Source organism: Amaranthus tricolor, chromosome 5, assembly GCF_026212465.1.
Source record: "Amaranthus tricolor cultivar Red isolate AtriRed21 chromosome 5, ASM2621246v1, whole genome shotgun sequence".
In the NCBI taxonomy this organism is placed as follows: domain Eukaryota; kingdom Viridiplantae; phylum Streptophyta; class Magnoliopsida; order Caryophyllales; family Amaranthaceae; genus Amaranthus; species Amaranthus tricolor.
This window is the reverse complement of record NC_080051.1, coordinates 18525630-18553108: the sequence shown is the minus strand read 5'-3', so window position 1 is coordinate 18553108 and position 27479 is coordinate 18525630. Positions and strand designations below refer to the sequence as shown.

At 30.3% G+C, this 27479-nt stretch overlaps 2 protein-coding genes across 4 annotated transcripts; both read right to left on the bottom strand.

Moving 5' to 3' along the window:
* Positions 1–7609: 7609 nt before the first annotated feature.
* On the bottom strand, positions 7610–9242 carry LOC130813518 (uncharacterized). The gene is made up of 3 exons (XM_057679357.1): positions 8821–9242; positions 8202–8719; positions 7610–8145 (listed from the first exon to the last, which is right to left on the bottom strand). Exons 1-3 carry the CDS (start codon positions 9240–9242, stop codon positions 7610–7612), a joined length of 1476 nt encoding a protein of 491 aa, XP_057535340.1.
* A 12612-nt stretch (positions 9243–21854) lies between these two features.
* On the bottom strand, positions 21855–27185 carry LOC130813312 (nudix hydrolase 9). Of its 3 annotated transcripts, none has more exons than XM_057679121.1 (9): positions 26795–27185; positions 26568–26642; positions 26432–26488; positions 25662–25756; positions 24460–24518; positions 23404–23552; positions 22988–23119; positions 22237–22395; positions 21855–22055 (listed from the first exon to the last, which is right to left on the bottom strand). In XM_057679121.1, the coding sequence occupies exons 1-9, from the start codon at positions 26879–26881 to the stop codon at positions 21954–21956; spliced, it is 915 nt and encodes a 304-aa protein (XP_057535104.1). In that variant the 5' UTR covers positions 26882–27185; the 3' UTR covers positions 21855–21953. The 3 variants fall into 3 exon arrangements, with proteins under 3 accessions (XP_057535104.1, XP_057535106.1, XP_057535105.1); XM_057679123.1 differs by having other exon boundaries at positions 25662–25766; positions 26795–27106; XM_057679122.1 differs by lacking the exon at positions 26432–26488.
* Positions 27186–27479: the final 294 nt, after the last annotated feature.

Here is a 27479-nt window from a genome sequence, read left to right as displayed (position 1 = left end):
TCCGCATTTGTGCTACTTCAATCTATGCTCATATATCTTCTTATCTAATCAACACTCTATACCACACAATAAGTCGGGTTGAACGATAAATCGATAGAATTAACCTTTTAGTGTAGTTGGAAAGATCCCATCAGTACACAATGCTCTAGTGGATTTTGTCTATTTGAGCCATCTACCTTCAATTCAATGCATTACATGTTCATCATCTCTCCTTTACTCTAGATTACTGATCCTAAATAATCAAACTTGGTCATTTAAATGACAATATAATCTCCCTAGGTCACCTGAAATTCTCCCACTCGGTTTTCCCCATTAAAATTGCATTATACATATTCGGTAATCAAAGCGAAAAAATAGAAAGTCTACAAAGAAATACAACTCAAATTTCACCAAAACAATACTTTTTATAATTTTTTTAGGTAACATATTTATAGATACTGAAATATTAATTACGTTATAAGATTGTACGAAAAACAAATGCAATTTATTTAATGAAATTGAGGATATATTATGTATTACTTTAATGTACATATTGTTATCTTTAGTCGTTTTAGTACTACTATGATGCAAGTATGTGAAGTATATGCAATGATATTTCAAGTAATATAAGTATTATTATATAGGGCCGTTTCGTTTATTTTTGGGTCCCAAAGCAAAAGCTAAAAAGGGTTTCGAAAAAACTTAATGCGTGATGACTAATATAATACACTTTTTATTTTTTATTGGTAATATTTAAGCTACTTTATATAAAAAGCACTAAAAACTTATATTACTTAGAAAAAAATGTAAGTTATTAAATCTAATTCAAATTAATATCACTTATATAAATAAGAATAAGTTTTTTGAACCCTAAAAAATTCAGGGCCCTGTGCACTTTACCCTTACTAATTGACGGCCTTGCTACTATAGATTAAGAGAGATATATTCATTAATTAAATGGTTAAATAAATGATTATACATTATTATTAATTATTGCTTCTATTATCTATTACTAATCTCGAACCATGTAATTAGCATTTTCGTCCTTTTGTGTAGTAGTGGGTTGCTCGTGTACTATTAATTAAATAATTAGCAGCCTTCCTTTGATTGCGGTGATATAGCTTATACCTATTTACAAAATAACGTCAACAGACAATATAATGAAGTATAATAGCATGGAAGATATATGTTGGTCGAGTTAGTTTATTATTTATTTTGATACTTAATTGAATATTGACTCTATCTTAATTCTTGATTATTGATTAAAAAAATTATTCATTTTGATTCAGTTTGTTGGTTATATTTAAAAAAATTTATTGTTTGCAGAATAATTATTAATTATTAACATTGACTTATATTCTTTTAATACACGTGGCAGGTTTTCAGTTTCTTTTATGTTTTTTCATCAGTTGAGAGACTATTTCTGATTGTATTTTATTTTGATAAGGATATAATATATTCCTTCCAATTTAATTTAGTTGTTCCATTTGGTTTGGGCACAAATATTAAGAAAATGAGGGGACCACCTAAAATAGTATACTCATGTGTAATATTAGGTGTTTTTAATATTAAGAATGGGAGGGAACCACCTAAAATAGTAGACCTATGTGCAATATTGAGTTTTTTTAATATTAAGAAAATGAAAGGCCTATCTAAGTAATTTCTCAAATCAATTGACTAAAACAACTTTTTTAGAAGCTTTTTAGTTATGAAACTAAACTAACATGTATGACTTTGAAAATTTTAGTACCTTGATATTGATATATATAACAATTGACATCAGTAATTTATTAAGACTATTTTATTCATGATGCCTTTTCGACATAATAGTTGGAAGGCTCAATCATGTACTACATTCTACATAGACATGGACATAGTCATAAGTCATAGATGATGAAAATCAGAAAATGAATTTATTTAATTTTACTTTTTGTTGACTATGACCCTTGTTTTATCGCTTTTTGGTTAAATTGTGAATTTATTACAATACTCCCCCCTATTCACCTTAAGAGTCCCATTTGATTTTTCACGAATTTTAAGGAGAGTCAAAAGTGGAACCCTAAGGGTAGAAAAAAGAGTGATATTATGAGTTTTTAATGTAAGGAAGGAAAATTAATATGGGTAATGGAGGGTATAATTGAAAATAGGATAAAGCTACTAAGGGCATAAAAGTCAAAAATCCATATCAAAAATAGAAATGGGCAATTAAAATAACTTGACCATAAAAGAAAATGGGACACATAAGCTGAATAGGGGGAATATAAAAGTTACTTTATTGAATAATGAAAATCAAAATCATCAACAATAAGCTATGTTTAGCTCATGCTCTCCTTAATTTATACTATTATTACCATTTAAATTTAACTCACTTTTTTTATCCTATTTTATCAAATTTACTCTATTTATATTTTTGATTATTACCATTTTTTTTTTTATCCACAAATTCAAATTACTTTTTCATTTCATTTATATATTTTACTCACTGCAGCGTAAACTACCACTTTACCTTTTTTAATTTCCCTATCAATTGCTTTTGGGCAAAATTTATTAACCATATATATGGAGTTTGTATTTGGTCTAATTTTTTTCACGAAGATGTTAATGAACAAAAATCATTACTCAATTTTCACCATTTTTCATCTAAACTAATCTCACTAATATAATTTTGCACCTTTTTATTTTTTGGCATGTTACCACGTAATCTCCTTTTACTCTCACCTACGAACTTATACTTTTTTTCTATCTTAATAATTCATTTATATCATTCATTTCTTTTTTGAGAAACTTTTGTATGAACTTGGTCTACACTAAACTAGTATGGACCAAGTTTCATCACTCCTATTACTACTCTCTTTACTCTTTATAGTAATCAATGTGATACACATTGTAATTCAATGTTACCCTTCTTGTAAGACAAAGTTACCCTTTATTATATGAGTATTATCATTCCCCTATAATGTAATTGTTGTGAATGGACTATGATATTTGATGAAGAACAATAAACAAACTAATGCAAAGTAAACACACGAAAACAGAGCAAGCAACAACAATGGCTAAACACAAGAATATATGAGGTATCTAATGATACCACCCACTCAAACAAAGTATCTTATCATTAATATAAACTCATTTATACCAATGACTCACCTTAAAAAGTTTTAGAACAATCTCCCAAAGAAAAGATTGAACCTTTACTTCAATCTCTCACAAATATTCAAATACAAAGAGGAAGAACTCTTATGGTGTGAACCCTAATGTTCTCTCTTGTACATGCCTCTCCCTTTTCCCTAATAATGTTCTAAGACTTCTTATATAGCCTTAAAACATATTAGAATAATCTAGAACAAAAGGGCTTAAAGCCACAAAAAACCGGTACTAAAACAGAAACTGATGCGCGAAGAGGCTTGTTGCTTGCTCGGGTCGAGCTTTCTCACTCGCCTGGTCGAGCTTCCTCGCTCGCCTAGTCGAGCCACTGACTAGTAGCTGCTGTCTGTCTCCTCTTGCTTGGCTCGATTAAGCCACTCATGCTCGATGGGTAGAGCAGCCTTCAAGAGGTCCCAAACCTCATGCCTTGCCTTCACTAAGACACCCCAAATCATCACTATCAATCACTTCATTGATTGACCCAAAACATATGCTCTCATACTTCCTTGCACTCACCACTTCGCTCTCAAACGTGCAAGCCAAGGAGTACGCTACGAGGTGATCAGACTCACCTCCATCAAGGTGAGATTTGGTGCTTGATTCAACAGTGATTAACTTGTATTTGTTGTTTTTTGTTTAAAATTTTATCATATTAACAACAAATTTTGAAATTGATTTGTGGTTGTATAAAAATTATTATTTATTTTAAAGTTCGTAATGAAGGTGATCTCTATCTTGATTCAATATATGTTACCCTTCTAGTAAGATAAAGTTACCCTTTGTTGAGTATGGTGACTCTAACTAGTAGCACCATTGAATGGTGAAGAAGATGAATCAAAAGAAGGGTCGTGGAGGATCTGATGGCTGGTGCGCAGGGCGCGGAGTGCGTTTTGCTTTCAAGTCGCGGCTCGCGAAGTGACGGTAATTTCTCACGTGGAGTAGTTTCCTTTTTTCTTGGACCGGTTATTTGTGGATACTTGGAGCCCAAGTTTTCTTTTATTTTGGTTTTATTTTATATATATATGTACATATATATATATATATATATATATATATATATATATCACCTCTTATTAGGACTAGGGTTATTCACAAATTGAGAAAGATCACAAGATAGTCATTATTATTTGTGAGTGTTGTTGTAATTCATCTTATAAATTTTTTGCGATCATAGTGAAATTATTTGATCTCGGTGTTGGTGGACGTAGCTATCACATTGATAGTGAACCACATTACATCTCTTGTGTCATTGTCTTATTGTTTTGTTTGAATTTCTTTATTGTTTCATTATTGTTCATTGATCTTACTTCCGCTGTCGCACAATACCTTTTATGATATACAAAAGGAAAAATTACCCAAAATAATACAATCTTTCACCTTTTTCCCTACAATAAAACCATCTATTGATTAATCATAGATAATACCAACTTTAAAGTGAGTTTTCCACCAACATCTAAAATGACTTGCAACCTAAAAAAAAGGTCAACCCTCTACCCTCCCCACATCTCCCAACCTCCTTGCCCACCAGCTTCATCAGCTACCCGCTCCTCTTTCCTACTGTCGTCCCTCCGGCCAATAGAGAACTTGTAACTGCTTGTCAGCGTGTATTCTTCTCTAATGCAGGGGCAGAGCAAAACTTGACAAAATTTTATAAAGGTCCTGTGCAATTTTAAAAATTATGATATTTTTCTAACAATTTTGTATCTTTAAATGTCTAATATATACTAAATAATTTAAAATTAAAGTTCCTAATTTTTGGGGCCCTGTGCAGTCGAACATATTGAACATGCTTAGAACCTCCTATGCTCTAATGGTGAGGAATCAAAGGTTTGAACAACCACTAGCCAAAAAAGCCTATTTATAGCTGTTGAAAATACCTTTTTATAGTTATTATGAATGGCTATAGAAAATACTTCCAACAGCAATAAATCACTCAGGCTATAAATAGTCTTTCATGCTTTCTATAGCGTTTTATGAACTGCTATAAATTACTGCCACTGCTATAGGTTTTATAACTGTTATAAGGTAACCTTTTTATAGCTTATATTTATGCAATTACAACAGCTATAGATAACAGCTATAACTGTAAACGATGACGATTATTTTTTAATTCCATAACTTAACGATAATGAGCAACAACTATTGAAAGCAGAGTTGATTTCTATCAGTTCTCCCTCCTTTAATTACTTGTCATAACCATTATAAATTGATACCATAATGATCAGTCCATAAATAAACCAAAAAACCAAAATCATAATAAATATATCCAAAGTCTTGATTAAAATCAAATATCATACATTTCAAAATTCTTTGATAACTAATAATATTACATTTGTGACGAAATATAAAAATCTATCATAGGTAAGGCAACAAGTGGTTCACCCATTCAACTCTCACTTCATCTATTAGCTCCTTAGTATAAGTCGGATAAATATGTCCTGCATAATACTGTAAAAATGAAAAAAAAATGAATGTCATAAGTAAAACATAAATATAATAGGCTAGTCGTAATGTCATAATAAACGAATCAATATAAACAGCTACTATAATAATCCAAATTATTGAATATCAAATAAGTATTTTCATATAATATAACTTATCAGTCACTTCAACTAAAAAATACATTTATTCAATCACTAAAGCGAATTTCCATGTATGCAACCTAAGTACTTCATCATAATCTCAAATTGAAACGTGATTCACTAACAACGGATCGTTGAAGTCCATCGGATTATAAGAACACTAATTCAATCGATGATAGAACAATGTAAAACTAATTTACCTATAGACTTTAGCATTGATTTGCAAATAAACAGTTCAACCAAAAAAACAACAACATAACACAGAATTGATCAAAACAGAGCAAATTCCATTGAAATTCCTCAACAAACATCCACCAGTTTATACAAATACATCCCCAAATGACAATTACAACATCAATATTCAATAATCAAAAATCAATGCAAGAAAGTATAAGGAGCAGTAGAAATATAAACCAAAAGAGCAGAAGTAACAAGAATAACCAAAGCAGCAACAACATGTTCAGTAGATTTCCTACAACTCGACAATTCCATCTAATTTCAGTCACATTCACCATTGACAATATAAAAAACAAGCAACTCATTACACTTTCAACAGCAGAAACCAACATCCCAACTCTTATTACCTTTGTGTTGATATGAGCTCTTAATTCCAAAAGTAACAAGAATACGAAACCTATACATTACAACGTCGTACTTTCCAACTCAACCTATGCCAAGGTAAAAGTAAAGCAAAGCAAATCTTAAAAAAATACTTACAGTTTCTGGAATTTTGGTTTCTTTGTGGTCAATTATCTCTTTGTTGTATCTCATTACATAATAGCCACAATCAATATAGTTTGATTGGTTAGGACACTAGATCACAAATACAAAAACGCAAAAGAATAATTACGCTTTTAATCACAAGTATCATAAAAATTGATCATCTATTAATTAAATGCAAACCTGTATTTTTATCCATTTAGTGGTCCGTTTCATCTTTTTGCAAATCTCTTTTTGGCTTCGAAATAGGAGAAGTGCCCTAAAAAATAAAACTCATTAAAAAAAAATAAAACAACCATTTTCTCAAAATTAAAAGGCAACACTCGAGATAGCCATTCAATCTATCGGAAATTTTTGAAGGAGAATAACCTAATTCTTTTGAAATTTGAGTTTGGAACCTATCAATAAAGGTACGGTTGTGCTCTTCAATTCTCCACTTCTCACTCTTATGTGGGTATGGTTTTTTTAGATAATCCAAATGTAAATTCTCATATGGCCTAACTTTCGAACTATTATGCAATACACATAGATGAACTTGATTCACTATAGCACGAGGCATGGACAAAACCTTACATGCAGATATTCCCTTCCCTTCTAAGCCACCAGAATGCCTAGGTTTTGGAATCCCAATAGCATCAACATTAGCCAGGTACTTAATACAAAATTCCATGGATTCTTCAATTAGAGCTCGTTCAACTATGCAACCTTCTGGATGACTTTGATTGTTAACATACCCTTTTAAAATTTTCATATATCTCTCAATAGGGTACATATATCTTAAAAATGTTGGTCCACATAACTGTAACTCTCTTACTAAATGTACAACAAGATGAACCATAATATCGAAGAAGGAAGGCAGAAAATACATCTCCAACTGACATAAAAGTGATAATAATTTCATCTTGCAAATTTTTCAATTTCACCAGATCAATAACTTTGTTACATATCTCACTGAAAAACATGCAAAGTTTAGTGTTAGTATTTCGAACATGTTCCGACAAAATAGACCGAATAGCTACAGGAAGAAGATGTTCCATAAGAATATGATAGTCATGGGACTTCATGCGAATCAACTTTAAATCGGCCATTGACACACAACTGTTGATTTTTAAAGAATATCCCTTTGGAACTTTTACTCCAATTAAAAACTCACAAAATTTTCTTTTCTCTTTAGTAGACAATGTTTAACATGTTGTTGGTAGATATGTATTACCATTATCATTCTCAACTAGTTGTAACTCTGACCTAATATTCATGTCAACATAGTCTAATCTAAAATTAATTCCATCTTTTGTCTTCCCAGTTATGTGAAGCAAAGTACCAACAACACTTTCACAAACATTTTTTTCTATGTGCATTACATCAATAAAGTGTCTTATATACAAGTCTTTCCAATATGGAAGTTCAAAAAATATTGACCTCTTCTTGTACCCTCTAGTTGGAAGACTCTTCGCACAAAGTTTTCCGTGCGTTACTTTTAAACCTTCAACCCTTTCAAGTATTTGTTCCCCTGTTAATGGAATCGGAGCTTTCTCTATCTCAGCTTTGCCATCAAAAACTGTTTTCAATTTTCGATAATGATGATCGCCAGGTAAAAATCTGTGATGCCTTAAGAACACAACTTTTTTTGAATTTTTTAACCTCTTTGAGGCCGTTTCTTTATCACATATAGGGCATACCTCATGCCCTTTGACACTGTAACCCGAAAAATTCTCATAGACTGAAAAATCATTAATCGTGCCAAATAGATTGCTTTCAATTTAAAGTTCTCATTACGATGTGCATCAAACACTTCGATACTTGATTCCCACATCATCTTTTGATCTTCTATTAGTGGTGCTAGATAGATATCTATATCGTTCCCAGGTTGTCTTGGTCCGGATATTAACATTGAAAGCATTAGATACTTTCTTTTCATGCACAACTCCGGAGAAAGGTTATAGATGCATAATATAACAGGGCATGTACTGTGAGAAGAGCTTTGGTTTCCAAAAGGATTCATGCCATTTGATGCAAGGGCAAGGCATAAGTTCCTAGGTTCACATTTAAACTCAGTAAACTTATTATCAATTTTAATCCACTGTGGGGAATTAGCTGGATGTTTAAGTTTTCTATCCCTTTTTTTTTTCCTATCTACATGCCAAGTTAAGTTCTTTGCATCTTCTGCAACGCCATAAAGCCGCCTGAATCTTGGTATTATTGGAAAATACCACACAACTTTTGATGGAACATTTTCTTTCTGATATCGTGAAGCTTCACAAATTGGGCAACAATTTAGTGATGCATATTCCTTCCTATACAAAATGCAATCATTAGGACATGCATGTATTCTTTTACAACTCATTCCTATTGAGTTTAGCATTTGTTTGGCTTCATTTATGCGAGATGGAAGTACACTGTCATCTGGAAGCATGTCTTTAAAGGCCTCAAGTAAGACGTGAAACTCGAATCAGATATTAAGCCACGTGCCTTTATAGCATATAATCTTAATAATGCAGATAGTTTACTATATTTAGAACAACCTTTGTACAATGGTATATTTGCATCATTGCAGAGAGTTTGAAACATTTCCGGACAATCTTGTAAGTTTTCCCCAATAATTTGTGTCAATTCATCTAAATAGTCAACATTAAGGTTGTCCTTAAACATCACATCGTCAGAGTTATCTCGATCTTGTGAATCATCATTATATCTCTTATAAAGTCCCTCTGTAGTCTCTTTACCACTATGGTCAAGAGGTATACTATTAATACTTTCACCGTGTTTTATCCAAAATTCTCCTACATTTAACACAATTAAGCCAAAAAAGTATTTCATATATAATTCAAAAATAATCAATATGCTATTTCATTCATATGTCATGGTGTAATGTAAAAATTCACAATCAATTATGGTATATTACCTTAAATTTCAGTAGAACTTTTAATGATTGATCTTGAATTTCACATCCAGATGATATTGTTAATCTTGATTTGGTGAAAAGAGTTAATGAAATAAACGAGTATGTTTGTTTGTTGTTTCTTTAAATAAAGTAATTAAGCAAATAAAGACTCCGTACTAACGCGGTTTGAATGGCTATAAATAAGGGTTTTATTTTTAATGCGGTTTGAACGGCTATAATTCATATTCTTTTATAGCGTTTGAAAGAAACTACTATAGATCAAGCGCCAAATATAAGTGCTTTTCGCATAGTGAACCTTCTTCTTCTGAAAATCTTGCTCAGAAGGATTCTAAATTTGTAATAACCCTTTTAACTCCAATTATTGAGGATAGTAACAAATTGAGTTGTTGTAGCATAAACTTGAATATTGATTGAAGGGCAGTAAGACTTATGGAGGTTGGAGAATATGAATAAACAAATTAGAGAAGAGAAAGAATATATATGAATATCAAGAGTTGGCTCATCAACAACGCTACTATATATGCTAGAATTATATAACCAAATAATTAATAATGGATGTAGTAAACCTTTCAAGTTGGCTTTCATTAAATGTTATCACCCTCTAAATATCAAGCATCCATATTCATCTAAAACCCTTTGAAAAGTCATGATAGACCAAAAAAAAGCACAACTAGGCAGAAACATAAATAATAACATATAAACTAGATTTCAATTTTTCATTTAAAATATCACTGAGTTCAAAATGAAAAAAAAGAGGGGAAATGGTATAGATTTGGGGTAGGGGGTGGACTCGCAGGTCAGTGGAGGGGTGGGGGGAAGGTGGTGCCGGCGAAAGGGGTTGGGGCAGGGGTGGCTGACAGTAAAGGAAAGGGAGGGGTTGATTTTGTTGGAAGGGTTCGGGAGGGGGCTCTTTTAATTTTTTATTTTTTATTTTTTTGGCAAATTACCTATAATAGTAGGTTGCAAACAAGTCATGGATGTTGCTGGAAAACTCAATTATTCATGGTTAATCAATAATTGGTATTATTATAAGTAAAAAGTTGAAAGGTTTTATTATTTGGGGTAATTTTTCCTATACAAAATGTGTCTTTCTTGTAGGGTGTAACTAACGTAAAAACTTATACTTTTATATTATTTGATTTAGAATTCTACCACATGGATAATAAATTTGAAATTCATTAATTTGTATCATTACAAAATAATCATTTATTTTTAAGTTTACAATCACGGTATCGGTGACTATATTGTGATACATTGTTATCTCTTTTGTATAAAAAAGTTGCCCTTTATTATATATTTCAAAATAACTAAAAAAAATAAATTGAAAAAAAGGTCACGTAATGTAAAATGTAATAGTGTAATAGTGTAAGAGTATAAGAGTGAAATAGAGTTGAGTGTAAGAATATAAGAGCATAGTGAAGTGAACCGGAATATGAGAGCGGAAAGAAGTGGAAGAGTGAAATATAAGAGTTGGGTCAACACTAATATTATTCTCTAATCTAATTTTTATTTTGTGTTTATTTTTATTTATTTTTACAACCAGTGTAAAATGAGAATGACATAGATACTAAAGTAATTTCATTCACGCATATAAACTGCACACCTTACAATGCGAGTGGGGCAGAAGCTCTTGGCAAGGTGGGCCCTTATGATCAATATTCTGGGTTTTTCAAGAATTTGGTGGCAACCAACATGGGTCGCGAATCCGTTGGCTTTTTTCACATTATAATCTTGCATCAAACGGTATAATTCCATTGTAATTAAATCAGTTGATGATTTAGTTCTTAACGTTCTATAAATGTGATATAAAACGATAGTAATGAGAATGAAAATTAATGTAATTTTGGTTGAAAAATTTTGTAGCTACTTTAATGGCTATATTTGTTCAACTTTAATCATTTCATTTTTTTTATAAAATTCATTCCAATACATTATATTAGAAGATGTGGTATTAGGTAGTAATGAAAATTTATAAATAATTTTTTTTGTGATCAAAGTTTTATCACCATGAGAATGACATGGAATTTCTGATAAAATTTTACACTATAAATCATTTATATTACCACCATTTAGTACCACTAATAAAACGAACCGTAAATATTACGATTTATTAGAATGTTACATTGAGTTGAAATCTTATTGCAGTCCACTTCCAAAACCATCTTCATAGGGGTGTTATGTTTGAATGGTCCAATCTAATCGTAAAATTATGATATTTGATTATTAGGCAATATTAAAAATTAATAAAAAAAAATTTTATGATTAATTTTGCATTACTATGAATGACATATTACATTTTATGAAATATAAATCATTTTCGTTATCAATATTTATTATTAACAACCAAACGAACTGTTAAAATTTATCAGAAATTTAATTTTACCCAATACCTATCACTTTTATTCTCTATTTTGTTTTCATGTCTAATGATTAAGAACTACATGTTCTTATGGAAATTCAAAATGATCCCAATTCCGATGTATTTTAATTCTTACGCGTTTTGTATTCCTATAGAATTTGGACTCACATGAATTTACAATTTCAAAGTTGTAAAATATACTTCCAATTTTTTAGAAAAGAAAAATTAATATTCCTTCACACGTGCATTATTACCTATTATTCTCATACAAGAATAATTAAAAAAAAAAAAGCTAAAAATCTGACACAGCTAAACACTTCCCATTCTTAGTGGTAGTTTTTTGTTATTTGATACAACTCAATTTACCGGTAGTTTTTAAATTATAGTTATAGCTCAAGTTTATAACTGACAGCAGGACGTTTGATCTGATGAAATATATTATTTAATTTGAAATTATGTAAAAATCGTTAATTGAACTATGAAATTAATACTCTAGAAAGAAAAAAGTTAAATAAAGTATGCCATTTTATTAAATTTGTTTGCTAGGATTTTGTATACTAGAAATTGTTAAGGGCTTGTGTGTAGTAGAATATGTATGCCATTTTAATCTTAACATTTGCCACAGAGATTATTGATGCAAAACCTATTACTATGGAAATAAGAATTCAATGGCTTTCCAACAGTACGCACATGCCTAATACCGATAATCTAACAAGAAATAGAGGTAATTTAAAAATGCATAGTTTATCGCATGTCACAGATTCGACGAATCTTTGACTTTCACGTCTACCTTTTTTTTAAGAAAAAAAAGTTATTTTTGGTATGTTTTGCCGAGAAATAGATGACCTGACGGGTCGTTGAAGGTGAATATTAAAGGTCGTCAGTTAACTTAATTATTTAGGTTGTTTTATTTTATTTTGATTACTTATTACTATTAGGGAGTACCGATAAAACTCCTGGTTAGATATAATCATCTAGTTATCATCCTATCTTTTATGTTTTTACTACGTTATAGTTCTTTGTGAGAGTTTTAACCTAGAAGCTATTGTTATACATTTTTAGATCTTAAATTTGCAATTATGAGAATATTTCTAATCTAATAATTTTGATTATGTTTATTTCTGTAGTCTTATTTCTTTGTTCTGATTGGGTTTTTATCAAGTAAGGTTATTTTTTTTATTATTATCTTTAATTTCTTATTTATTAAATATTATAAATATTTTATTCACGTTTAATATCATTTAAGTTATTTATTAAAAATGTAGTTTTTAATGGTTGAATTAATATAATTTTATATAATGAATGATTGAGTGCAAAATCAAATGTCTTGAAAATTGGTTTATAATGTTGACGAATATGAAAGATCTAGTATTAAGGTTTGATATTGAGCTGTTTGTGCTCATTTAATGAATTGCTATTTCAGCTTTAAGTTTGTAACCAAATTATTTTATGAAAGTAAGTAATTAATTATAAAATTAATTTAATTGAACTCTTAAGGACTAAGGGGAAATCTTAATATTGTTAAATAATTATAATAGTTTTTTGAGCTAAAAATGGAGTGGTAACAAAATTTTGACTTTCATCATCAAAGTAAATAAAATTTTAACTTTCATCATAAAAGTACTTATTTACGAATTAAAACCTAATAACTCAATATTATTTTTCAAAAATGTCAAAATATTTTTTATTTTATTGTTTGAATGAAAATATCTTAAAACAAATAAAAATGTTGAGATGTGAAATGAAAGCTTCAAGAGGTTATCTAATTGAAAAATAATATGGAAACAATTAGGAAAGATGAATACAAGTGTTTATGAGGTATTTTGGATACCTCCCCCTCAAATATAGTTTTATTTATAAAGATTCAACAATATAGAATAAATAAACACTCCTCTATCTTGAGAACAACCTTCTCAAGATCACAAATACTAGAATAAAGAACACTCTCAAATTTCTTACAAAGTATTTGCCCTCACACAATATGTGTGTTTGTGATGTATCTTGTTCTTTGAATGATGTATCCTTATATAGGCAAGGAGTACATCATTTTAGAGCCACACATTAATCACCATTAGACGACACAATTAACATCAACAATAATCATCATAATAAGTATGACAATAAACTAAAATAAATATAGCATTAAACAAGGAGTTACACAACCTTTTAATGCCTTTCAAGTAGCAAAACTTACTAAAATAGAATCTTAGATAGGGCTGCTTGAAATAGCCCATGACCTACTCGAGCGAGCAGCCTCAATAGAATGCTATTGCCTGTAGACCTGACTTCTGCTCGGACGAGCACTATTCTGTAATAGCCCTCTCACAATTTAAATAAACACTCTTCTATCTTAACAATAACCCTCTCAAGATCATAAATACTAGAATAAAGAAGAACACTCTCAAGTTTCTTACAATATAATAGCCGTCTCACAATATGTGTGTTTGTGGTGTATCTTGTTTTATGAATGATGTTTCCTTTTATAGGAAAGGAGTACATCATTCTAGAACTACACATTAATCACAATTAAACTAAATAACTAACATTAATAATAATCATCACAATAAATATGACAATAAACAACAATAAACATAACATTCAACAAGGAGTTACACAATCTTTCACCCTTCAAGTAGAAAAATTGACCAAAATAGAATTCGAGGCAAGGCTATTCGAACGAGTCCATGGGACCTGCTCGAACAAGCAACCTCAACAGAATGCTATTGCCTGCTGACCTGACTTCTGCTCGGATGAACACTATTCTGCTCGAACAAGCAGACCCTCTATACAGCCCACCATTTGTTCTTCGAGTGTTGCCTTGTTCGACCAACCTCATTCCCATGCCTTGCCTCATTCAAGACATGGTTTCTCACCTTAATAGAGCCTCAAACGCTCCATGTTAAACACCTCATCAATCGTTCCAAACATATCCTCATCGTTTTTATCCAAAATACAAGTTAAGGCATGTTCGATCAAGTGTTCAAAGTCACGAGTTTGGACACTTACATTAACGAGATGAAAAAACAAAAGAGAATTATCTTCCTTTCAAATCTAGAGGAAAATGCTTTCAAAGAAATGGAAAATACTTTTCCTCTAATTTTTTTATATAGAATTCCTTGAAAAACCAAACAATAGAAAATAAGAAAAACAATAATCCACATAAAATTATGTCGGGATCAAACACCTTAAGTGAATAAAGTTTATTAAATAAAGAAAAAACATACAAATTAAAAAAATAATGTAAAACATTGTGAATAAACCAAAATGTCCATATATATAAAAAGAACATCATGGTGTGTGTATAAAAAGAACATTTTATACAAATATTTGGTATAAAATGACTAATATAATTAATCTTTTGCAATCCACAAAGTATTATATAAAAAATTATACTTAAAAACCTTTTTCACTTATTTAACATAATAAAATGGAGCATTAGCTATAAACTTTGGTTGAGGTTACAATTTTTGTTATGCTCATTTATGTCTTTTTAATTTTGCCTCATTTATTATTTTAGTCTATTTCACTGTATTAGTCCATCTACTTATAATATCCTACAAAATCTACAACTTAAATTTTTTTCTTACATTAAAATCTATTATTACCATAAAAGTACATAATCCCACCTATAATACCTCACTATTTTATCCACCCACTCACTTTTTTCATTCTTGTGCCATCCCCTTAGAACATGAAGAGCAATCTCATGGGACATTAAAGTATGTTATCTATCGGATTCGCTCTTACGTATGATTTTATTGAGAAGCCATATTAGGGAGGAACCCATTGAGAAGGGGTTGAAAATGAGAAGGGTAAGAAGGACTCTACACCCTTGATTTCACTAAAATAAAAAAAAATTTATGATCGCGATTGAGCCAAAAACTCATAATTGTAAAAGTAACTATGTTACACAGAAAGGTAACTATGACATAATTTTTAAAATGTTTTTAATTTATAATATAGTATCATTTTTTGTATATATAGTAACCAAACAAAATCAAACAAAAATCCTTATATATATATATATATATATATATATATATATATATATATATATATATATATATGTATATGTGTATATATATATATGTATATATGTATATATATATATATGTATATATGTATGTATATGTATATATGTATGTATATGTATATATATATATGTATATATGTATATATATGTGTATATATGTATATATATGTGTATATATGTATATATATGTATATATATATATATATGTGTATATATATATATGTGTGTATATATATATATATGTATATATATATGTATATGTATATATATGTATATCTATATGTATATATATATGTATATATATATATATGTATATATATATATATGTATATATATATATATGTATATATATATATATATATATATATATATATATATATATATATATATATATATATATATATATATATATATATATATATATATACTCCCTTCGTTTTTTTAAAGGTCCCAATTTGCTTTTTGAGTACTATTCATCAATCATTCTTAATTCAATTAGAGATATTAAAAATTGCATTAATGCATTGACAAATGTGTAAAAAGCAAGTGAAATATTTAAAGTGAAATGGAGGAAATATACTTCCTCTAGTTTTTATTAATTGTTACAAATAGTAATATTTCTTCTCACAAAATATCACTATGTAATATCACTATCTGTAACAATTAATAAAAACCACAAAATAAAGTGGCACAAGTATCTAGGCAGTTGTTGAATATTGACTTTGAAAACTTGAAAAACAGTCTCACTGATTAACAAAAGGTTTATCTACTTTGGATCATTAGATACTTATGGTCAAACAACGATTAGGTATCTCAGTGGGGCCCATTCACACGAAAGGTACTACTCCTACTTTCTGCATTTCTAATGGTTAACAGAATATCTTTCAAATTTCAATCACGTAGAGAACAACAGAACAATTAGGCAACTTCTAGAAGAGTAGAAGTACTTGTTAATTTAATAACATTATTTGATTAGATGCTTTACTCATTTCAATCACTCTATTATTATCATAATCCTAATTAATTAAATGCATTTTATTTTTCATGTCAACTAACAAATCATCGTTTTTGATTGTTTTATCTATTCTCTCTACATTTTTAAGAGATTGCAACACCCACGAATAATACAAGTATTAAGAAAGTGTTAGAAACCGTTAAAATTGTGTGGTTAGTATTGATAGTGAGAGAAAATGAAAGAATGTGTAAAGAAAGGGGTGAGAACACTATCTAAAATAGAAATATAGACAACACATATAGGACGACAATTATCGCGTTAAATTATATTAATGTCGCCTATACTATAGGCCACACTTTTTGAAGTATGGGCAATAAAATAATGTGACACCCAATATGATTTTTTTTTTCCAGTATAAACTGAAAGTATAGAATTTCATAGAGACATATGAAATAGAAATTTATTTTGACTTCTTATATTTTACTCCTATTCCATTATCATTTTCCTTTTGTTTTTCCGCACATGTAAATTCACTTATATAAATATCTCTAATTGGCAAAACTAAAAGTTATAAAAAATAAATGTAAATAAATTTGTATTGAGATTAATTATAAAGATGTTAATCAATTATATTTTCAACTTAATTATAAATTAGAATAAAATATAAACTAAAAATAATTAAAAAGATGACAATGGAAGAGAGGAGAGACCGGTAGTAACTTTTTCTCACCATTTCTCAACTAATCCCAATGAAAAGACCCTATGTGAAGTAAGATATTTGTTTAGTCCTTTTATAGTACTTGACGTTGAATTTGAAGGAAAATTAAAGGGAAAAGGTAAACTTGTAATTGATAGAAAAGTTTATGTTCAAAAACAAGTTTTCTATTAAAATACTATTTATAATACATATTGACGATTTAAAATTACATATTAACTCATTATCGTATAAATCAATGTTGATATATATAATGACATCTCATCTTATAAAGTATCCGTTATGTTCTAAAGTCTTGTAATTCTTTGTTAGAATATATAATAAGTTTTAAAGTTGAATAAGTTTTCTATTTTGTTTTTAGATTTTTAGTGATTTTGTTTGAAAAGGTATTACTTCATATAAAAATTAGTTAGTAGTGGTTAGTAATTTAATATAAAATTAAAGAAAAAAAATTAACAAGTTTTCCTTTTATTAATCTCCAAAAGAATACTCAGTTAGTTTCAAAACTCAAAAATATATTTTAACTACAACATAAGAGTACAATTAAGAGTAAATAACAAAGAAACATACAGAAGAGCAAGCACAAAGTAAGTGCGATTTGAGTTTATTCAGACAACCTTAAAGAATTATGATTATTCACCATTTCAACCGCTGAATCATGTTGAAATTTAAACAGCTTCTTAGAGAGACGTAGAACCTTATATTTAACTGTTATATCATCATTTAGAGCTTTGGTTTGTGTGTGGTCGTAACTGGATAAAAAATATAACTACATAATATTTTTTCTCCTCAATACCACGTAGTATTGAGTGCTTTATTGTAGATTCACGAGTATTAGTAGAAATGAGTCCTCATATTTTATGGTAAAATTATAAAACAGCTAGTCTCTTAAGAGACCGTCTCTTTGAGACACGTATTTCAAGCCCAACTCATTAAAGATTAATGCCTACTTATATTATCCTTAATATTTACTTATCGTATCCTTAATGTCTATATTTAATATCTTAAATGTCTACTTACATCATTCTTAATGCCTACTTATAATATTTCAAAAAATATATAATGGGCCGGCTCAATTAGAGATGGTCTCTCACAAGAATTTGTAATTATAAAATATGAGCATCTCTAGATATGTAAATATTTCATTACAATTTATATAATTAGTTAATAATTTCTTGTTTTTTTATAATAATTGAATAAATTCAAATTTCTGTATTCTGATTTCATTAAGATGTAAGCAATGACACTTGTATAATATTCTATCCTTGAGGCCAGCCATAAGCCCATAACCACTCGTAACAATGTATTAACCTATTGATCAATGAGATTAAAGTCAATACTTGAGGGTTATTTTAAATTGATTTATAAACCTATTTGTAACGAGAACAAAATAGTCTCCCCTTGTTGCCATCAGTCTTTGAATTTCGTTATTATTATTGTTATAATTAATGTCACGAATCATGTATATAATAAACACACGTACCCATATGCTATCATATATGATGGATCTAGAACTGAAACTTAATGGAAGCACAATTGATAAAAAAATTTAATAAAAAATTCAAATATATATATATATATATATATATATATATATATATATATATATATATATATATATATATATATATATATATATATATATATATATAATTTGGGAAGTTTTGTTAAAATGTAAAAAAAAAAAACAAGAGATAGTTGAGAAAGATTAATTAGGTTTTAAATAAGTATTGAAAATTTTAATTGCATTTAATTGAGTTTTGTTGTACCATTGAACACATATTAAGTACAATTAAAATCATATAAGGAAGACCAGGCGTAGCGTTAGCGAATCCTTGACGATTTGACCAGATGGAGGGTCGTATAGACCATTTGGATATAGTCTATAAACCCTCCAAGATACCTGCAACTACTATTGGAATGAGCTATATGACTCTTATGATTCAGACATATATGATATTAATACTCGTCTGAACGCTTCCATGATGGCTTAGGGTGCTCAGACTACACATTTTGCGGGTACCCTAGGGTCCATATTGCTGATTCGAAGGGCCAGAGAGAGAGAGAAAGAGGCTCACTTGGAGTCAAAGAGTTTTAGACAGAAGTCATTTTCCTTCTTTTGTTGTGGTTCTTCTATTGGTCACTTATGGGAACCTATAATTCCTCTATCAGTGTGTGCTTTTGTGTTAATATGTCTTTATTCCTTTGCTATACTGTAAAGCATTGAGTACAATGCTTTCGATAAGCATGGAGGGTCTACACTTGTTTAGTTGTAGATTTTATTGCTTTCTTAGTATAATTTTTAATGCTTTCTTATATTAGGATTCTTTTATTGTTCTTTGGATTTTACTGTTTTTTATTTACCCCTACCCTGAAAAACGAAAAAAATGAAAAAAAAGGAAGAGAGTCATAGCCGAAAACCTGTGAAGGCGGTGTAAGCAAAATTAGAGTGAGTAATCATTGGCCGATGTTGTTTTTCATCCTTTGCCACAAAACTTGCAGGTATATTTCTATTCCTATCGTTATCTTTCTCTATAATTTTAAATTCACTAAATTGTCACACCTTAACCCACTTAGCCGTTTGCACTTAAATTTTCGCATGTTATTTTTTAATGGGACTTTTAAAGTAAGATCATTTTATGAGAGAAAAGAAGGATTAGGATATAAAGCCTCTTACTTTTGGGGAGTCATAAGTAGAAATGATGTTTATTGTTTTAAGAGGTAATGTTGCAATTGATGGTGTTATCCCAATTCAATATTAGTATTTCATTAGGTAGGTTTTATGCTCTATATTCTTGTGTTTTAACTGATTTATCTAGGGTTATTGAAAATCCTATTTTTATAAGGTTTGTTGAACACTAACTTGCTACTCACCATGAAAAGCAAGCATGGGGAACCCTTTGCTTGCTTATTCATGTTTGCTACCTTATATTTTGTATAAGCCTAGCTTGTATTTAAATTGTATTCTCAATATATATTATAGTTGAGTTTGTACATTGCTCTATATTGAAAAAGGATAAGAAATAAAAATATTTTAAAAGAGAAAAGCTCAGTTAGGTTAAAAATTCAAAAGGCCACCCTAGGTAAAAGAACTGCATGAGTGGGTGAGCAAGTGAGAAATGAAAAAGTTAATGAGTGGCTAGGATGAAAATCTAAAATGAGTTGCTAGTAAAATTGAGAGACAAAGAGAAATTTTAAAAATTTTGAATCTCATTTGTAGTTGGAGTTGGCAACATAATAAGTAGGAGTTATAAGGTATGTTGTATGTATTTGGGTAAATCACCATTGGAAGAATAAGTGACGAAATTTAGGAGATATAAGGAGGTTGAAGTGTAGGTACCTTTTGTTTTGTACTCTTATATGTGGTGTGTTAGTATTAGCCAAATGAAGGGATAAGTATTTAGGATATTTGGATTTTTAGCTGGAAATTAGAGAAATTTAGGAAAGAAATGCATAAGTTCAATAGGATTTGGAGACCATGTCTTAGCCTTAATTTTTCATTTTTTTCACTTTGATTATTTAAAGGACGAGCAAAGATTAAGCATGAGGAAGTTTGATAAATGTATTTATTATCACTTATTAATACTAATTTTCACTTCTTTTATGATGATTTTTAGGACTATTTATGGGTTTTTAATGTAAGTTCTCATATTTTTGTCTTATAAGTTTAATTTTGTGTTTATGTGATTTAAGGCAAAAATTGGAGTTTTATTTTGTCTTACGGAATAATAAAAGGATGAAGTTTGGAGAAATAGTCTAAGACCCTTAAAATGTGAAGAAAACAAGCTCATAAAGCCCCAAGGAAAAAGCAATGAGTCGTAGCTAAGCTCCTCTCAAAAATCACGACTCGAACACTCGTCCAACAAGAGTTCAAAAGATAGGTGACAAGTCGCCGAATAAAAGCTACAACTCAGCCGCGAAATTTTCGAAGTTCTTCATTCCAGGCAAAAAGTATGCGACGAGTCATCTTAAAAAGTCATGACTGCTGAAGCCCCAACACGCGCTTCCCCACAACTATAGTATTGTTCTATTTTAATTTATTTTAATTTAAGTAAGAGTTTTTAGGGTTGTTTAAGTTATTTTGGGAGGATTCTCCTCCAAGTATAAATAGGAACTAGGGTTTTCATTTAAAGACTACATTTTTAGTTTGTTTACAAGTGTTAAAGTTTTTATTTTCTCAATTATTTTTCCTTATTTCTTAGTTTTTTTTTTTTTTTTTTTTTTTTTTTTTTTTTTTTTTTTTTTGTAAAACTCAGTTTTTATATGTTCTTTTATTACTTTCAACTCCTTATGCAATTAAAAGTTCAGTTGCAATTCAATTTGTAAGTTTCTTTTTACTCGTTTTTTATTTATTATTTAATTGTCTTCTTTATTTATTTCTATCATGTCTAGTAATTAGTTTTATTCACTAATTTTATGTTATTCTCCATAATTAATGAGTAGATTTCTTGTTCTAAGATCAGGATTTGATATTAGAAATAAACTACGAACTAATATTATTGAAAGTCTATAAAATTAAATATGTTTTGTTAACCTATTCAATGTAACAAGAATTTGAGTAAGTTTAAGGAAGACGACCACCCACAGTGTTCAACATCAATCGGTAGAGAGAAACGCCGCCATGGTGGCATCCCGGCATCTTCCATGCAACGCTATCCAGTTCATCCTGACAATTAACAATATCATTTACTATTTAGCATTCAAGTTGAAAACCAACCTAGGCAGCTTGATGATAACACGGTACATAAATACCAGCAACATAGAAATCTGGAAATATGAATAAAAGCAGCAAGAAAGTTATCACTTGGACTGGATGTAAATGCTGAAGTTATGATCCAAAATATAACCTTCGAAATTGCGTAAAGATGAGTAGACTCGAAGCCGTCCTGCGCAGAGCCATACAACTTCTCAACTTCTTTAGACTCGAGCGAGCACTTTATAAAGAAGAAAGCAGTAGGTCGCACATTCATCTCCCTTCTTGATATACCAATAAAAACTGGCTTGGCCTGCAAAAACACAATCAGATTCATCATCAATATTGGGTTGAGAGAAATTGCACAACTGATAAGAGAACTCGGTCACAGATCATACATCATAGTAAAAAGCTTCGAAAATTCCAAGTGTCACAACTAAAGAGTATTCTGCCAAGTGAAACTCATTTATTGGCCTAAAGAAAAATGACATGGTATTTGATCTTGAGAAATATCTCTACCGTTAAAGTATCTTTAACTAGCATTTATTTATAGTTAAATTGAGTAAGTTAGAGACTATAATATACAACATACTATATTATTGACAATTTCCAAAATTACAGGGTTAATTTATACATACAACTGTCAAAATTGAGTAATTCTACTGCATAATATCTCTGGCTATACTTTGTAATATCATATGTTTATATATGTCGATGCTAAAAAAATCGTGTATTACACGAGTTTCTATACTAGTAGTGCATAAATATATATTAATCCTCTTGTGAGGCTGGTGCTTATGGAAAGCAATTAGTAGATCCCGAATAGAAAATTAGATGTAAATAAACTTTACTTGATCATTGGAAAAGGCAGCAAATATATTAAGCTGATAATAATTTCAACATACCAAGGATATGGCTGGTATTCCAGTTTCTTCTACCACTTCATGAATGATACTATCAAACATCTCCAAGGAAACTCTTGTACTAAGCGATTCAGGGACCACATTATCGTGAGACATGATTCCAACCTCCTCCGGCTGCAGTAAATCAATGGCGCATAAAGCATTAAGATGAATAGTTACGATATTAGCAACGTGTTGGAATAACGAAAAGATGTAAAAACAACTACGCCTTGAAACATATTTGTGATATAATAGGCATATTGTGTTCATGATCGAAGAAAACAAGGGAAAGAATCATCCATTTGATATTTCAGGAAGATCAACGAGTACTTGCACATGCTCAAGTGCATAAGTACGTCTAATGGAATGACATTACGTAATAATCTGAACCGAAGAAACACAGCACTTTCTTTATTTACCTCTGGATGTCCACCAGGGAAAACAAAATGTCCGGGAAATTCCCCAACATTATTACTTCGTTTCAGCAGAAGAATCTTTCCATCAGAAGTCTCTACAATTGCACCGTTACCCAGAGGATTTGATGTGTGTTGACATCGTACAGTTTCATCTAGGAAAAAAAAACTCATGCATTATTGGTATCTATGCCAAATACATATATTGCTTTTCAGAATATGAACTCCGTGTATCGGCAATATCAAAATGAACAAACAAAAATACAAGTTCAAACCCTGCATATAATTAGAAAACGACATCGTGGTAAGCAACTCTTAAATAATTATAGTAAATTCAGTATATTGTACACAAAACCATACTTTTAACCGCAAATCAGAACAAACAGAAACTTAAGCAACCATAATGTTAATATTATTCGCCAAGATGACTAATGTACTTGGTCAAGAACATTCGTTGTCAAATTTGGAAAAATTTTCGTAGCATTATAAAAAGAATGGAAGTTGGAACAAAATCATCTCGTGTTCACTTACACAAGAAAGGAAACGGGAAAAATATTGTCATGTCAGAGATAGTATTTCAGGAGACAGGGGACATATAGAAAATAACTAAATACATATACAGAGTATTGATGTGAGGTTGTAAAAGGTTGGAGTGAAAAGCTGTAAGCTTGTAATAATGGGAGGTAGTCAGTCGATAGATCAATCAAAAATATCCAGTTTCATTTTTCCTTAGAAGAGCACTACGATTAGGAAGTCCCCTGCCTCTTGCAAGCCAAGGGTTGTAATTGATCATGGTTTGCCTGATTCTAGCTTAGTATGAGCGGGACATATTGGGGATGATAATGATGATGATGAGACTGATTCTAGCTAGCATTTATGTTTAGCACATTCGACACTTGGATCGCACATCATGAGGTTCGGATTAAGTAGCTTCTAGAAAGCTTTTTCTTAGTACAATACTACAGTCTATTGCAGGAAAAAAGCTATACTTCTATCAAAATGTTTGATTTTGTTAGCATACAAGTCAAATAATAAATCCAACAGTATTGGTTCGTGACCTACCTTCTGATTGAACTAGAAACTTTTCCCACATTGGATTTAAGTTTGTTCCCACGAAAGTCCTAAATGAATACACACAATAGATCTGATTAGCAAAACCAGAAATCATCAAAATGACACTACTTGCAAACAAAGCTATAAGGGCCACTCTTTGGAAAGATGGAAATTATTATCCTTTCCATGGTAGAATTAAAGAAGATAGCGAGAGCTCCAGAGTGGCATATGAGACAATTCTGCAAAGCATGATGCAGACTACCGAACCTAAGCTTGGAAAATTTTAACATAAGGTGAAAACACACGAAAATAGCTCCCTTGAGCACAAGAGATTCAGAGTGGCAGAGCCGCATAGGACAACAGACTAAAGGGTTCTATGTGATTTGACTTCAAATGTCGAATAGGGAAATCTTAGAAACAGCACTAGAGAAGCCAACCTAGACTCAAGCAGAACTGTGTATTGAAGCTCAACCCCTTAAGAAGACAAGCCCATAAGTGAGCTTTGCTCTCTCTTATATTGTTGAATTAAGTTTTGCACATTTGTTCCTAGAAATCCTTTTTTAAAATTACAACATATTTAGTACATACCCCTCTTAGAAAGTATCAAATGAAGAATAAAGTGGAGAAAATTTTGCTCCTAATGCTGTGTTAAGAATTACAACAGAACTGTGGCATTTGTTAACTAATAGCGGATGATTCAAGACTTCTCTAGAACTCAACAAACTCTCATCATCCTCGTAATATATCCAACTGAAATGATACAAGAAGACTCAACTTATTGCCCAAGAGTTAAACCACAGTCATAGACATACAGTCCAAACAATACTAGTCAACTAGATAGGAAGTGATCCCTTTATGACATAGCTAAACGCACGGTTACCTTTGGCACAAAAATGAATTGGAGGGTAAATGCAAGGAAACTTAATAGTGCAAGCAATTTGCTGAATAGTTTGCAACATCCAGTAAAAAATAGTGTAATGTATGACAGAGGGAGTACAGCATTAGGACCAAATACTATAATCAGCACTATCAAATGAAGAATAAAGTGGAGAAATTCTAAACACAGCAACACTAGTATTAGCAACATCTCTAAAATAACTGTGGGGGACAGTCTCCCTGTAAACATTGGCGTTCATGATGGCTACTTTACTATAAAAATTATCATAAACAATCAATGTAAAAATGAAAATCGAAAGGAAGATACAATAAACCTGTAATCAGTCAAACCAAGGTGCAAGTACACATGACAGCCTTGCTTTTGATCACCATCACAGACATTATCAATATGGAACGCATGTCCACCATACTGCAAAACTCTTTAGGTAAAGTTACTAGATATTCGTTCTTTTAACAACAAAATTTTTGAAGGAAGTCCATGAAACAAGAAATCGCACAAGTTGTCGCATTTATGGACATCTAGTAAAATTTCTCCCTGTTCATTGTTCATCAAAATCTTCTTACATACTCATACCTATGTTGCTTGGACTCAAGATACTGATGTTGGATACTGGTACGTGTCCAACCGTCGGATACGTCTAAATATTCAATTTTACGCCTAAAATGAAGTGTTTAAGTGTCATACAAATGTCCGAGCATTAAGGATCGGACACGGGTACGTAAACCAAAATGAAGAGTCAGAGTAACATAGACTCATACATAACTAACATACTAATTACTCCCTCCGTCTTTTGAATTTGACGGTCACTCCAATTAAATCTGTCTCTCCAACTTTGTAACATTTCTTTTAGCTATTGTCCCATATTTTTTATCTCATCCACAAATTAACGCTCTCATCTCATCTAATCCATATTTTTCATTCATCCATTTTTTTTTCTTATTATTCAAACAAAAAGTATAAAACATATTCATTTTTCTACCTCAAACTCAAAGGGACAAATGGAATATGATCAATCTCATTAGAGGCCTTAGCAAATATTATTCCATTTCAAGTAAAGTAAATCAAGTGAAAGAAGATGCATACTCTGAACTTCTTCCCATTAAACAATGATGGATTTTTTTGAACTCTTCGATCCCAAATCTACCAAACAAGGCGGAAACGTTTTTTATATAAAAAAAAATTAAGCAAAATAATTGACAAAATAAAGAGATCATACTACCTCAGCAATAGAATTCTCGAGATTCTGATCAGGATGAGGGATTCTATCATATGCTTTATCAAAAATCACTGAAACCTTCAATTAACCAAAACAATAGTGCATTGAAAATAATAGAATATAGCAAGATGCCTAAACAATTGCTTACACAAAATAAAAAAAAAAGAGTAAAAATATGATAAAAGAAAAAAGATTATAGATTTGGTTAGGATTTGCCCTGATAAATGTACCTGAGAAGGAGAGAGACCATAAGGGCAAGAAAGCATGAGCTTATAAGGAAGACGAGTGGTTTCATCACAGCTGGAAGTTTCCGCCATTGTTGTCTTCACTAACTAAATCTACTTATGTTCGTCAATGTTTTTGTATAAAATGTTGGCATGCGAAAAACAATTGGGATTTGTAACATTGTATTCCCACAAATACTGAAAATTCGAATTGAAGTCGAAAGTTTACTGAGGTTTACCGAATCTGTTTTTATTGAGGTTTACTGAATTGGAAAAGTTTACTCGACTTGCACCAGCTTTTTGTAATCGACATAGAGTTGTTAACCGACATTAATCGAATCGAGTATATTTGATTTGAATCATGCACGAAATTAAATTTGATTCGACTAGACTAACTCAAACCATTTTTAATCAAACTATTACAAACCTGAATCGATTTTTAACCTAGCTGTTGTAAATCCAAACCAAATTTAATTGAAATCAAGTCGAAACTCCAAAAAATTTATGATTAATTTTAAGTTTATCAAATAATTTTAGCAAATTTTTTACTAATTTGAGTTATTAAATGTTGAACGTTTGAAAAATATTTTCCAGTATTACAACATTGTAAATAACTTTATCAATAAATTAAGGTAAAATTACTGTGAACAATATAATCTTTTATTAATTTCTCTACAATAATACTATTTTT